At 38.2% G+C, this 12,315-nt stretch overlaps 2 protein-coding genes across 2 annotated transcripts; one reads left to right on the forward strand and one right to left on the reverse strand.

The window, feature by feature from the left end:
- Positions 1–931: 931 nt before the first annotated feature.
- On the forward strand, positions 932–6,033 carry LOC149030298 (granule-bound starch synthase 1, chloroplastic/amyloplastic-like). The gene is made up of 14 exons (XM_089142573.1): positions 932–1,110; positions 1,983–2,352; positions 2,492–2,572; positions 2,673–2,771; positions 2,871–2,960; positions 3,647–3,710; positions 3,794–3,894; positions 3,983–4,092; positions 4,197–4,440; positions 4,541–4,717; positions 4,847–5,038; positions 5,131–5,217; positions 5,317–5,445; positions 5,588–6,033. The coding sequence occupies exons 2-14, from the start codon at positions 1,999–2,001 to the stop codon at positions 5,702–5,704; spliced, it is 1,845 nt and encodes a 614-aa protein (XP_088998699.1). The 5' UTR covers positions 932–1,110; positions 1,983–1,998; the 3' UTR covers positions 5,705–6,033.
- Positions 6,034–9,845: 3,812 nt separating this feature from the next.
- On the reverse strand, positions 9,846–10,860 carry LOC149030299 (large ribosomal subunit protein P1-like). The gene is made up of 4 exons (XM_089152730.1): positions 10,748–10,860; positions 10,555–10,628; positions 10,202–10,417; positions 9,846–10,105 (listed from the first exon to the last, which is right to left on the reverse strand). The coding sequence occupies exons 2-4, from the start codon at positions 10,621–10,623 to the stop codon at positions 10,052–10,054; spliced, it is 339 nt and encodes a 112-aa protein (XP_089008856.1). The 5' UTR covers positions 10,624–10,628; positions 10,748–10,860; the 3' UTR covers positions 9,846–10,051.
- Positions 10,861–12,315: the final 1,455 nt, after the last annotated feature.

A 12,315-nucleotide genomic window follows, 5' to 3' on the forward strand; every position in this document is an offset into this window, starting at 1 on the left:
ACTATTTAAGGGCATGTTTGGTTACATGAGTCTAGATATTTCAAATCTATGGAGTCATAATTTATAAAATTAAATGTTTGGTTGTGGAATGAAATCTGTAGATTCATCTTAAAAAAAATTTTGATCGACGTGATTTTTGGGAATGTGCAAATGTATAGCTTTTTTGATATCTTTGCATTTCACCTCTTACTTATAAATCTACAGATTCACGTTTTTAGTGTAAAAAGGTGAATCTTTAGATTTCATGAATCTAGAGATTTTTACAACCAAACGGGTATAATTCTCAGATTCATGAGTCCAGAGATTTGAAATCTCTAGATTCATGTAACCAAATGATCCTTAATGTGATTTATAAATAGATTTCAATGGCATGATGTTCGGATACATATCATACATGATACATATAAATTGAATAAATTTTCCGTCTAGGCTTTAGTAGTTAGAAAATGGCTGAAACATGCCACCTGCAGGCCCACTCGTTGGTCTTCCCCTCGTCCACCCCAGGGCCCAGGCCAAGATGAAATTATGAATTTGAATTCGCGTTTTAGCTAACGGAAAAAACAATTAAAAAAAAATCGAATTCGCGGTGTGCTGTTGCCTGTCGCTAGCCAAAAACGACTTGAATAATCAAAATTTCACGGACCGCATTTGTCGTTCGACAGCCGTTCAACGGAAAATATCTTTGTCTGCATGACCAATCATGCGGTGTTGGCAAGCTTAGCAGTCAATTCTCACGAATATTCCCGTTTTATGCCCAGATCCACCGAACCTAAGTCCCAATATTTGTGGGCCCGCTTGTCCCAGACTTGGAATCTTTGATTGGAATCTGGGGCAGTCTTAGCAAATCAAATCCTGAGGAGCAGAGGCAACCTAAGAGAGCCAAACCATCCTCTTTTTGCCACGTGTACAGTAGGGCCACATTGCTCACTATTACAAATTGCAGCCTGTCCCTGCTCTTCACTGATGAGTCCTCACTGACTGAGCTGAGCTACCTACCTGTGACTGCCTCTGAGTGTGTGTGAGAGAGATCCAGGTCAATTGCAGAGGGGTGAGGCGGAGAAGAACGCAGAGCTTTGCTTTGCTTCGCTTCTTTGGTGGCGAAGCCGCGTGGTAAGGTTTACTTATCTTTTCCTCACAAACTTAATTTTGTTACTGTTGCTACTCTCTGAGAGCTTGAGCTGGATGGCAGTCGGCTTGTATCTTCTGATAGTTATTCTTTCATCATCCTGCTTCGAATGTCTTCCTGATGAAGTAAAAATTTTCCAGTTAATATTCCACCTCTTTGCAATCCAGAGTTTCCTTGGATGGGGTTTTAAGGGTTAAGCAGTGATTTAACTGTTTTTTCAAATTGATTTCTGCTGCCTTTTCCCTTCTTTTGTTTATTCATTTTCTTCTCCCCCAACCTTATCATTACATATTCATAGTTTCCGCGGATGAGTAATATTATAGATCTAATGGTTTTCCTAGTTCGAATTCTCGAGATAATTTTCTTGTGAAGATCAATTACTGGAAATTGATCAACTTCCTCGGTGAAGGTCCTGATGATGTCTATGTGGTACAGATTGGTGCCGGATATAAAGTGTACCTCGTACACGCTAACTATTATTAAGAAATAGCTAGTTTGTTAGCAATCGACTAAGCAGCAACTCCTTTGTATGGAATTCCTGTTTTAAGCTCTGAGGCTGTGCTATCATATAGATAGATAGACAGAGAGAGATCCTTTTATTGAATCCCAATTTTCATTACTGAGGCTGTACAAACCTAGAGATGGTGGGGGAAGGACCCTAATTTTCAACGAGCATATGATCCGCATCCTTGCCTGCACGATATTTCTTCATTGAATTTGTTTATTTACCTTCATGGATGAATATGCTACTCATCTCTGACTTGAATCCTGATTCAGCAATCTTCTTGTGTATGTCCTTGAATGTGGTTCCACCTCCATATTTGGTTTCCTGATTTATCTATATATGCCTATTTAGTGCAAGAATATTACAGATGGCAACTGTGACTGCATCGCAATTCGTTTCTAGAAGCTCACACCTCAATGGTGGGGGAGCAGCTGACCCTGGGACTAAGGCAACATGGGCACAGATTGGCCTTAGAAATCAAACAGGGACTCACAGTGGGTTAAGGTCTTTGAACAAAGTTGATATGTTACAGAGAATGACTAAAGCTAAAACAAATGCAAAACAAACAAGAAAGGGATTCAAAACTGAAAATGATGGGCAGTTTGGAACCATTGTATGTGGAAAAGGAATGCCCTTGATCTTTGTGGGAGCAGAGGTTGGTCCATGGAGCAAAACCGGTGGACTTGGTGATGTCCTTGGAGGACTACCACCAGCTATGGCAGTAAGCTCATTTCTTTGTTCACTTCCTTCTTGTTTGAATGCAAAAATAATAGATAATCTATTATGTGTGTGTGTATGATCGGTTGGGTACTTGTCAAATGAAAACTAATGCATTGACCATATGGTTGGTGCTTCTCAAGGCAAACGGGCACCGGGTTATGACAGTCTCTCCACGTTATGATCAATACAAGGATGCTTGGGATACAGAAGTTTTTGTTGAGGTAAATTCTCATGATGCTTCATTTCGATGGCGGCCATATTATATACCATTTAAGAGGCATACATATGATTAACTTTCTGAATGACTGTGTAATATGCCAGATTAAAGTTGGGGATACAATTGAAACAGTTCGGTTCTTCCACTGTTACAAACGAGGAGTTGATCGTGTTTTTGTTGATCATCCTATGTTCCTTGAGAAGGTTGGTTTAAGCCAGACAATGATCTGTAATATTAAACCAGTAACATCATGATATCACGATAATTAATGCTTATGCAGTGCTTCATTTCTTTAATTTAAGGTATGGGGAAAAACTGCATCCAAGGTCTATGGTCCTACAGCTGGAGTTGATTATCAGGACAACCAACTCAGATTCAGCTTGTTATGCCAGGTTAGTAATCCATTAGCATCTCTTGTTTATCTTATCAACCAAGAACTACTGCATCAACCATTGAATACTACGCAATACTACTCTGAGTTGGTAGCTTTAATTAAATAAGAATTATAAGAAGCTTACACTATCATTCAGAATTATTTTCAACTGATAACGGGCAAGATTTCCCATGTAACTATGCTTTCTGAATTAGATGAGAATGAAAGTTCCTGACTCGTGTGCTGCTTAGAAAATAATCATTGCCTTCTAGTGCAAAATTGAGATGGAAACTGCTATTCCTTCTATTGCCAGTAAGTGGTTCAGCTGGAAGATTGATTTGTAGCTTCTCAGTACAGTTTGTGGCACTAGAATTAGGTTAGTAATTATTGAATCCATGATGGCAACAATAAACCGGAGTGTAAGCCACCAGAGTCCATATGCTGCCTCAGTCTGCAGATGATGAATTATATTGTACAGATGTAATCTATTTTCTTTTGGAAATGTCACTTTTCTTGTATTTATGTTTTATTTAGCAATCAATATTACAATATACCTGAACCTGTTTGAAGCATTCTATACAACTTACTATTTCAACTTCAGCCCACTAGTTTCTTAGGTCTTTTTTAACATCAGGTGGTTGTACTCGTAATTCAGTAGCCATAGTTGTAGTTAGAATTATTAATTGTGCACTTTATGGCTTTCAGGCAGCTCTAGAAGCTCCAAGGGTTCTAAGTCTTAACAGCAGCAAACATTTCTCTGGACCATATGGTGAGTACCCAGGAACTGATAATTTCAGTGTTTTTTCCTAGACGAAAATTGCATTTAAACATTCTTATCCATTCTTATTCAAGGAGAGGATGTTGTGTTCATTGCCAATGACTGGCACACCGCTCTTCTCCCATGCTACCTGAAAAGTATGTATCAGCCTAAAGGGATTTACAAGAATGCTAAGGTAGCTTCCATCTTGAACCATTTCATCCTGAAATCTTGTGGACTTGCAAGTACTTCATGGGACTAATCTTGTGTGCTGACATTAACAGGTTGTTTTCTGCATTCACAACATTGCCTACCAAGGTAGATTTGCCTTCTTGGACTTCTCACTTCTCAATCTTCCAGATCAGTTTAGGAGTTCTTTTGACTTTATAGATGGGTAAGGGTCTCATTCTTTGCTATATAATAATTCTATTTTAAGGTGCAATGGGAAATTCCTACTTGTGACCATTTTCATGACTCTTTAACAAATAAATTTTGCAGGTACGAGAAGCCTGTAAAGGGAAGGAAAATTAATTGGATGAAGGCTGGAATATTAGAATCAGACAGGGTCGTCACTGTCAGCCCACATTATGCAGAAGAACTTGTTTCAGGCGTGGACAAGGGAGTGGAATTGGATAACATTATTCGCAAGACTGGAATTACTGGTATTGTGAACGGGATGGATGTTCAAGAGTGGAACCCGTCTACTGACAAATACATTGATGCCAAATATGATGCAACAACTGTAAGAACCCCCCGCACCCCACCCACGGCCTTTTTTCTTTTTTCATGTTTCAGTCCCCATCATGTGACATTGTCCAGCTTTACCTAAATTGTCATTGCAGGTGTTGGATGCCAAACCTCTTTTAAAGGAATCACTTCAAGCTGAGGTCGGATTGCCTGTGGATAAAAACATCCCTGTCATAGGTTTTATCGGTAGACTGGAAGAACAGAAGGGCTCAGATATCCTAGCAGCTGCAATTCCCCAATTTATTGGAGAGAACGTTCAGATTGTGGTCCTTGTATGCACTTGGAATAGCTTACTCAACATGTCTACTTCTATCTTTCATGCCTCCCCTAAATAAAAAGAGGGAAAAAAATAAAAAAATCCTATGAGGTTTCATCTAAGTTGCTTCCTCTTCTTCTTCCAGGGTACTGGTAAAAAGCCACTGGAAAAGCAACTTGAGCAGTTAGAAGTAAAATACCCCAGCAAGGCCAGAGGTGTAGCTAAATTCAATGTACCTCTTGCACATATGATCATTGCTGGTGCTGATTTTATGTTGATCCCCAGTAGGTTTGAACCATGTGGTCTCATTCAATTACATGCCATGCGATATGGAACGGTAATGCCTAGCCATATTTTCCCTTTCCCTAGTTTGATTATAGTTATTGAGAAATCACTATTTCACAAAAACTAACTGAACTGTTGGTTTAGGTTCCCATCGTTGCATCGACTGGTGGGCTGGTTGACACCGTGAAGGAAGGCTTCACAGGATTTCAGATGGGAAGCTTCAATGTAGAGGTAATAAAAGTCAGCTGCTCACTGGTTTAGCTAATTGACATATTTGTGTATCTCTACTGTGAGATATAGTCTCAAAACGCTTTTATTTGGCTAATTCAGTGTGATGCTGTGGATCCGGCTGATGTGACTGCTGTGGCGACAACAATTAAAAGGGCCCTTAGGACTTACGGTACTCTTGCTCTGGAAGAGATGATAACAAATTGTATGGCTCAAGATCTATCCTGGAAGGTGAGTGAAAACAAACTTCTGGGCAGTGGTTTTTGCTGACTGTCTGAATTTGACAGCTGGGAGGATCAAAATCCCTCTAAAATAGGTATTTGAAATTTGTGGTTTTTGATTGTACACTTAGATGTGCTTTCTTCTGGCACAGGGACCTTCGAAAAAGTGGGAAGAGTTGCTATTGAGCCTGGAAGTTTCAGGAAGTGAACCTGGAATTGATGGCGTGGAAATTGCGCCCCTTGCGAAGGAGAACGTGGCTACTCCTTGAGGGCTTGAGCCATATTTTATTTGTGCATTCTTATATGCCTCATAGTAAATTGACACCCCTTGGTGAACTAACGTATCTCCTATATACAACTAACATTGGTTTGCTACTCACATAGTTCATTCCCTGTTCCGGTGCTTCAGGACATGCTGCCTCCGGAAATCCAAGTTGGTCGTCTGTTAGCCCTTTTGCGCGATAAGACAGTGTGTGGCAGATGTTGCAACTGTAATGTAAAGAATGGATTTATGTTGTATGTCATTGGTCCTTGGTTGGTTCTGTAATTGTTTTGCTTGAGCAGACGATGACTAGAAATTGTTCCATCTTTTTGCTCCCCCTCCTCGTTGTCCATTCCTCCGCAATTTCTCATTGTTTTAACTATTTTCTTTCCCTCGCTCTTGCTAATCCTAGGTTCCATTAAATCTCAAATGCCATGGCATCGAGAATTAAGGGTGTCAATTCGGTATGGTACAATAGGGTACCAAATTTCAAAAGCTCATATTAAAAGTATATCATACCAAATTTATACGGTACAATATGAAAATGGTATTTTTAAAAACGATTCAATATGAAATGGATATGGATAAAAAGACATGGTTCGGTATATGGTACGGTATGAACAAACTTCATTCTTCTAATATTCTAATTTGTATTGTTGCTAAAATAAGCTAACATATTGACCCGAGCATATTAACGTTATTATTTTCCAATTCCTTCTTCTTTTGCCTTCCGTTCTTTTTTTCATTCCCAAGAACCAGCAACCATTGAAAGATTTCGCAACGAAACCCGGAAATCGGCGTATCCGATATTTCCGTATTTCGAAATTTTTTTTTTTTGTGGATTTTTATCTATTTCTCTTTTGGCGTTTTCCGTGCATCTTACCAATTTTACACAATGATTCAAGACTCATGTTAATGTATTAATGTATTTGGAGAAATCTATATAGAATACTTTAAATGAAAACTTTTTAGCAAATCATCAAGATTAATGGCTCTTCCACTATATTCGTGTCTGTTCTCAAGTTAACATGCCATGGGGTTGGGAGTATATACATGAATAATTTATGAACTTTACATTTGAGTATTTTGTAATGAATCCAATTAATCTTTCCAACAATGCCGATGTTTAGGCCGGGTACACTTTGTGGCAGGCGGTTTAATGGAATATTTATTAAGAAATAATTTAAATTATCAAAGTCAACATGCCAAATGTGATTAGGGGGTGTATACTGAATAATTTATGAAACAATTTAAATTATTAATGAATCTTATAAAGATCTTAAGGTGATTTGATAATCGTTCCAATTATGTCCTAATGTGTGGCTTCATGGTAATATATTAAATGTGACTAGGTAGGATTTAATGGATAATTTTGAAATAATTCAATTTCCACATATTTACATCGTTAGGATAAGTTCAATTTATCAAATTATTGGTTTATTCATTTGGGGCTTTTTCCCGCCGCGTCGTTCCGCCAGCAACTACAAAATCTGATAAGAGAGGAAAGTGGTGACCGAAAACATTCTTTCTTTTGTTGATAGGAAATAAAATTTCGTAATTGAAATATGATTTTCCATTCATGAGCTACACTGGATTTGTATTTTTCATGAATAATGTCAAGATCGACTAGGCCTTGAATTGGGACCAATCAATAATGTCAAGATAGATTGGGCCTTAAAGGCCCTACCCAACTTAGATTAAGGGTGTCAAATTCGATACGATAATCGATATACGGCATCCAGTACATACCAATGGTATGCTACCTAAAAACGAAACCGTATCATATAGAATGCCAAAAAAGCGTTTCAATACATACTGTACAAAATTTGAAAAAAATACGATTTAAATGACGCAGTTCGGTACACTAAAAACGGTACCTAAACACAATTGACACCATTATCGAAAACCAAAACTATTTGTAAATCCAAAATGAAAAAAAAAGAAAAAAAAAAAAAAATGTGGGTCCACATCAAGCTCACAAAGGCCATGCAACTTAAATGTTACCTGTTGGATGTGGTGTAAGGGTATCAATTCAGTATGGTACCAATAATTTAGTACAGTACCGTATCAAATTTAAAAACCTCATATCAAAACAGTACCTTACCAAATTTATATAGTGCAGTATAAAAATAATAATTTTTTAAATGATTCGATAAGTATCAATACAAAATCCGTATGAGAAAAATTGCACAATTCAGTAAACAGTTTAATAAAACTTCAGTGCGAAAAAAAGCTAACATATTGACTAGAGCATATTAACACTATTATTTTCCAATCCCCTTTTTTCGCCTTCTTGTTCGTTGCTAAAACCTCTTTTTCATTCCCAAAATTCTGATAAGAGAGGAAAGTGGGGGGGGAAATCGTCTGTTGTGCACAGCAGTGCACTACAAGAATACGACACGTGTAATATGTCAAATAGAAGGCCAAGATTAAAAGACAGATTTTTAATGAAGAAAAAAAAATGAAACCCATTTAGCCTATACCCGCCCATTTTTTAAAACCCAGCTCAACCATTTCTCATGTCCGACTTTCACCGGATCCGCACTCCCTTTCTTCTTGAACATCGCTTCCTCCTCAAATGGCACCAGGATTCACCTGGAAACTGATTCACCAACATCATTTTCTTCCGCTTCCTCCTCAAATGGCACCAGGATTCACCTGGAAACTGATTCACCAACATCATTTTCTTCCGCATCAGAAATTGGAGATTGATTTCCCTAACCTTTGAGATAACCTTCTTCCTCCACATTGTTTTTTTTCTCCGAAAAAAAACACCAGCTTCAGCGTCACTGTTATACTGGGAAGATTAAGGGATTCCCATTAAATTATCCCAAAAGAAAAGAACACCCACCAAGAATGAATGAAATCAAACTTCATCGAATACTAAAAAATAATCAGAAATTTGAGAAACAAGAAGCACATTAATGGGATTTTTGAAAATCCCATTCTGATCACCATTTACCAGGGCGCTCCAATGCAATCCCAAGCACTGTAGAACTTTTCTCAAATCGACTCGAGAGTTACAGTTTCACCAATAATGAATTATACTTTTGCCCAAAAGCTTGGAAAGTTCGTAAGAGCAGATTTTGCTTTAGGTTAGCTGTGGAGCTCAAACAATAACGAAAATTGCCGGCAAAGCTCTGCACAAAAGCCATGGCCATTATGAACGTTACAGATTCTACTTTCTTCAGTTCTTCTTCTCCCCTGTTCTTCAATCAAGATTCACATATCATAACTCTAATCCTCTATTCCATTCCATCGATTGGTTCTGCTTCTACCCAAAAACAGCTTCCCATCGATGGGACGAGAGTGTGGATCCGGTAAAGGAAGCGATCGGAATTGATAAGAGCTTTGAACTGGGATTTTAGAAATAGGTGGATATAGTCTAAATGGGTTTCAAAAATAGGTTTCTTTCTACTCAAAATCAGTTTTTTAATCTTAGCCTTCTATTTGGCATATTCCACGTGTCGTATTCTTGTAGTGCACTACTGTGCACAGCAGACGATTTTTTCCCGGAAAGTGGTGAACGGAGACATTCTTTCTTCATGTTGGTAAGAAATAAAAAAAATTGTAATTGCAATACGATTTTCAGCTCATGGGGGGTACACTTGTATTTTTCAGAAATAATGTCAAAATAGACTCAGACCGTAAATTGAGCCCAACCCAACCTATATTTTTCATTTGGCAACCAACCATTGGGTGCACGCGCGTGGCCTTACCTAATGTGGCCGTCGTTCGTCGCGCGTACAGCCCCCCCCCGCGCCGCCCCGGGGGCCGCGCTGCGGTCATACCCTAAAAACAGATTTGTATTCTTGAAGCAAATTGTAAAGATAACATCAATGAAAACAACTACTGTATCGAAGCTCCACACCAAATTGAGGTGAATCTTTCCAAGGTCAATGGGATCCAACAAAGGTAAAAGTAAAACACAGGAACTTTCAAGACTAAGGCATCATCAATCCTCTACCCAGTCCCTGGGAGTCTAGCCATAACTAATCTATGAGAAATGGAACATCCCGGTTGAATCGTAGCATACAGTATAGCTCCTCCTCTCACATTTACAGCATAAGAGTCAATCAATCAACAGTCTTCAAGTATCTATAGGTGCCGAACACGACTTAGGTGCTCCAAAAATTAACACATCCATAAAACCAACAAAACCACTAGATTTCTTTTGAATCTACAACTACAGTATTTAGAATTAATCAAATCCGGCAGAATAAAAGGATGTGAGGCCATTGGAAAATTTTGTAGTAAACATGGCATACTGTCATTAAAAGAAACAGGGGAAAAAAAAAGCAAAATTACCGACGGGCACAACTAAATTTGCAAAAGGTTATACTGAAAGGAGCTCCTAATCAAACAAGCTGAATCCCATATCATCATCGCTCTCTTCCTTGGGTTCTTCCTGAAAAAATCAAGACAACAAGCAAATGAGAACCCAACAAATAGATGATGAGATTCAGACACAAAATATTACCACCCAAAATTTGATTTTTTTTACCTTCTTCTCCTCGGCTGCAGGGGCGGCAGCGGGGGCAGCAGCACCACCGCCACCAGAAGGGGCAGCAACAGCAACGGCAGCACCACCACCGCCGGATCCAACATTCATAATGAGATCTTCAATATTCCTCTTCTCCACAAGTCTAGCAAACAAGCTCGGCCAGTAGGATTCAACCGTCACATTTGCGGCTTTAACCACAGAAGCGATCTTCTCCGCCTGTACGAAATTAATTGAAGAAAAAAACCCTAAATCCGATACAGCTGTTTAATCAAAGCCCTAGTTGCATAATCCATTCTGGGCTATCAAAGTAAATCCAATTAGAGGTAAACAAAACTGTGAAGAGAGACGGATACCGTGACGGGAATCCCATCGTCATGGAGAATCAAGGCAGCGTAAGTGCAAGCAACTTCTCCGACAGACATCTTAGCTGAAAAGAAATCAATGGAGATTGAAAACAAGAGACAAAGATTTTCAGAAAAGAAATTATACGATCGCTATATGCACGAGAGACGGGAAATCAAATCGCAGCAAATATTCTAACCCTACCAGGCTCGAACAGCAGGGAAGAGTTCGTCCGGCGTACGACTGCTTCTATTCAGTGCCTCCTTGCTTATTAGGGTTCTAGTAGAGCTGAAGGAGAAGCCCGATGAGGAGCGTGTGCTTTTATAAAACTCCACGGTCAGGATCTTAGGGTTTCTATAAGAAAATTTTAGGTTGGAGTCCCTTTCATCTGGCTAAACTCGAGTTGAGTCCCTATTATTGTTAAAATTACGTCTAAATCCAGCACAATCAGAGGTCATTTGAGCTGTCGTATAAAAATTCAAATTAAATTCATAATATTATCAAATTTTAATTATCCTTTATATGTTAAAATAACTCAAATGACCTTTAATTGAAACCTTATTTTCAAAATCAAAACCAAAACCTAAAATTACAATTTACCCTCATCCTATTTTTAAAAACCAAAAAACTATAAACGTGAGTGTTGGCAACTTGGTATCGCCACCACCGCTCCAGCCTTTAACTTGCTGAAAATCACCTACCATCGTCATCTTTTGCTTTGCCCAATTACTGAATCTTTTCACAATACTAAACAAAGAGCCTCTTTCGAAAATTAAGAAAAAAATCTAAATATTTAGCACAAGAGTGCCCCTGAAATTTGTTTTATTTTATCCTCTTATGTCCCAGGTTTTATGTGCCACCCTGTTGAAAAAATAATTCGGGAGTCAATTTTAGATTTAATATTAATTTTAGAGAATAAAAGGAATTTAATATTATTTTATTTAATATTATATTCACACCTTTTATTTTTCCATAAAATCTTTTTTTTCCTTTCCCATTTACCACCTCACTACTTGACCTCATCTTTTTATATTTCCTAGCCTTTTTTTTTTTTTTTCTCCCTTTTCTTGTAAACAAACAATATGTTAAAAGAGTTGGGTTAGCTTATGTATGGGATTGGTTTAATCAACTACAAACACCAAATAATTCCTTATGTAATTGTGTGTATGCATAAAATCTCCATTGTCAAGTTACATGATTATATAAAAGACTCTTCACTTTCCAGCAATCTTAATATGGAATCCAAACTATATAATTAATTTCTTCCATCTCCTTAGTTCAGCAATGAACTCCAATGTGAAAGCCCTAAAGAATTAACAGAGTATATAAAAACATAATTATAACAATTGAAGAATAAATCATTTATGAAAAATCATTTTGTCAAAAATTATTTCAAAATATGGGATCCATGTTTAACGATTTGGTCATGTTATGGGATTTTCTTTGATATTTTGTGTACAAAGCATAGGATACAATGTTGGTCGCATTTCACTTGACCGGTGACGAGTTATCCGGATTGACTTCTTGGCATATCTGGACTTGTGAATGTAGAGTATTGAAGAACGTTGTGGTGGCCACAGATCGAGGAAGTAATTCGTCGTGCACATAAGGCTATTGTTGAATTCTCTCCGAGTCTAAGGCTCATGGCATGGCATGGGGGATCGTGAGGAGAGTCATGGAAGTTCGGCTGGAGCTCATGGAGGGGGACACAATGAGCCTATTACAGCGGGTGGTCTTCACATTTCTACCTCAGCTGGTGGCCTGTTAATACC

Source organism: Hakea prostrata, chromosome 1 (assembly GCF_041222555.1).
Source record: "Hakea prostrata isolate BN-2017 chromosome 1, UWA_Hpros_2, whole genome shotgun sequence".
Classification (NCBI taxonomy): Eukaryota; Viridiplantae; Streptophyta; class Magnoliopsida; order Proteales; family Proteaceae; genus Hakea; species Hakea prostrata.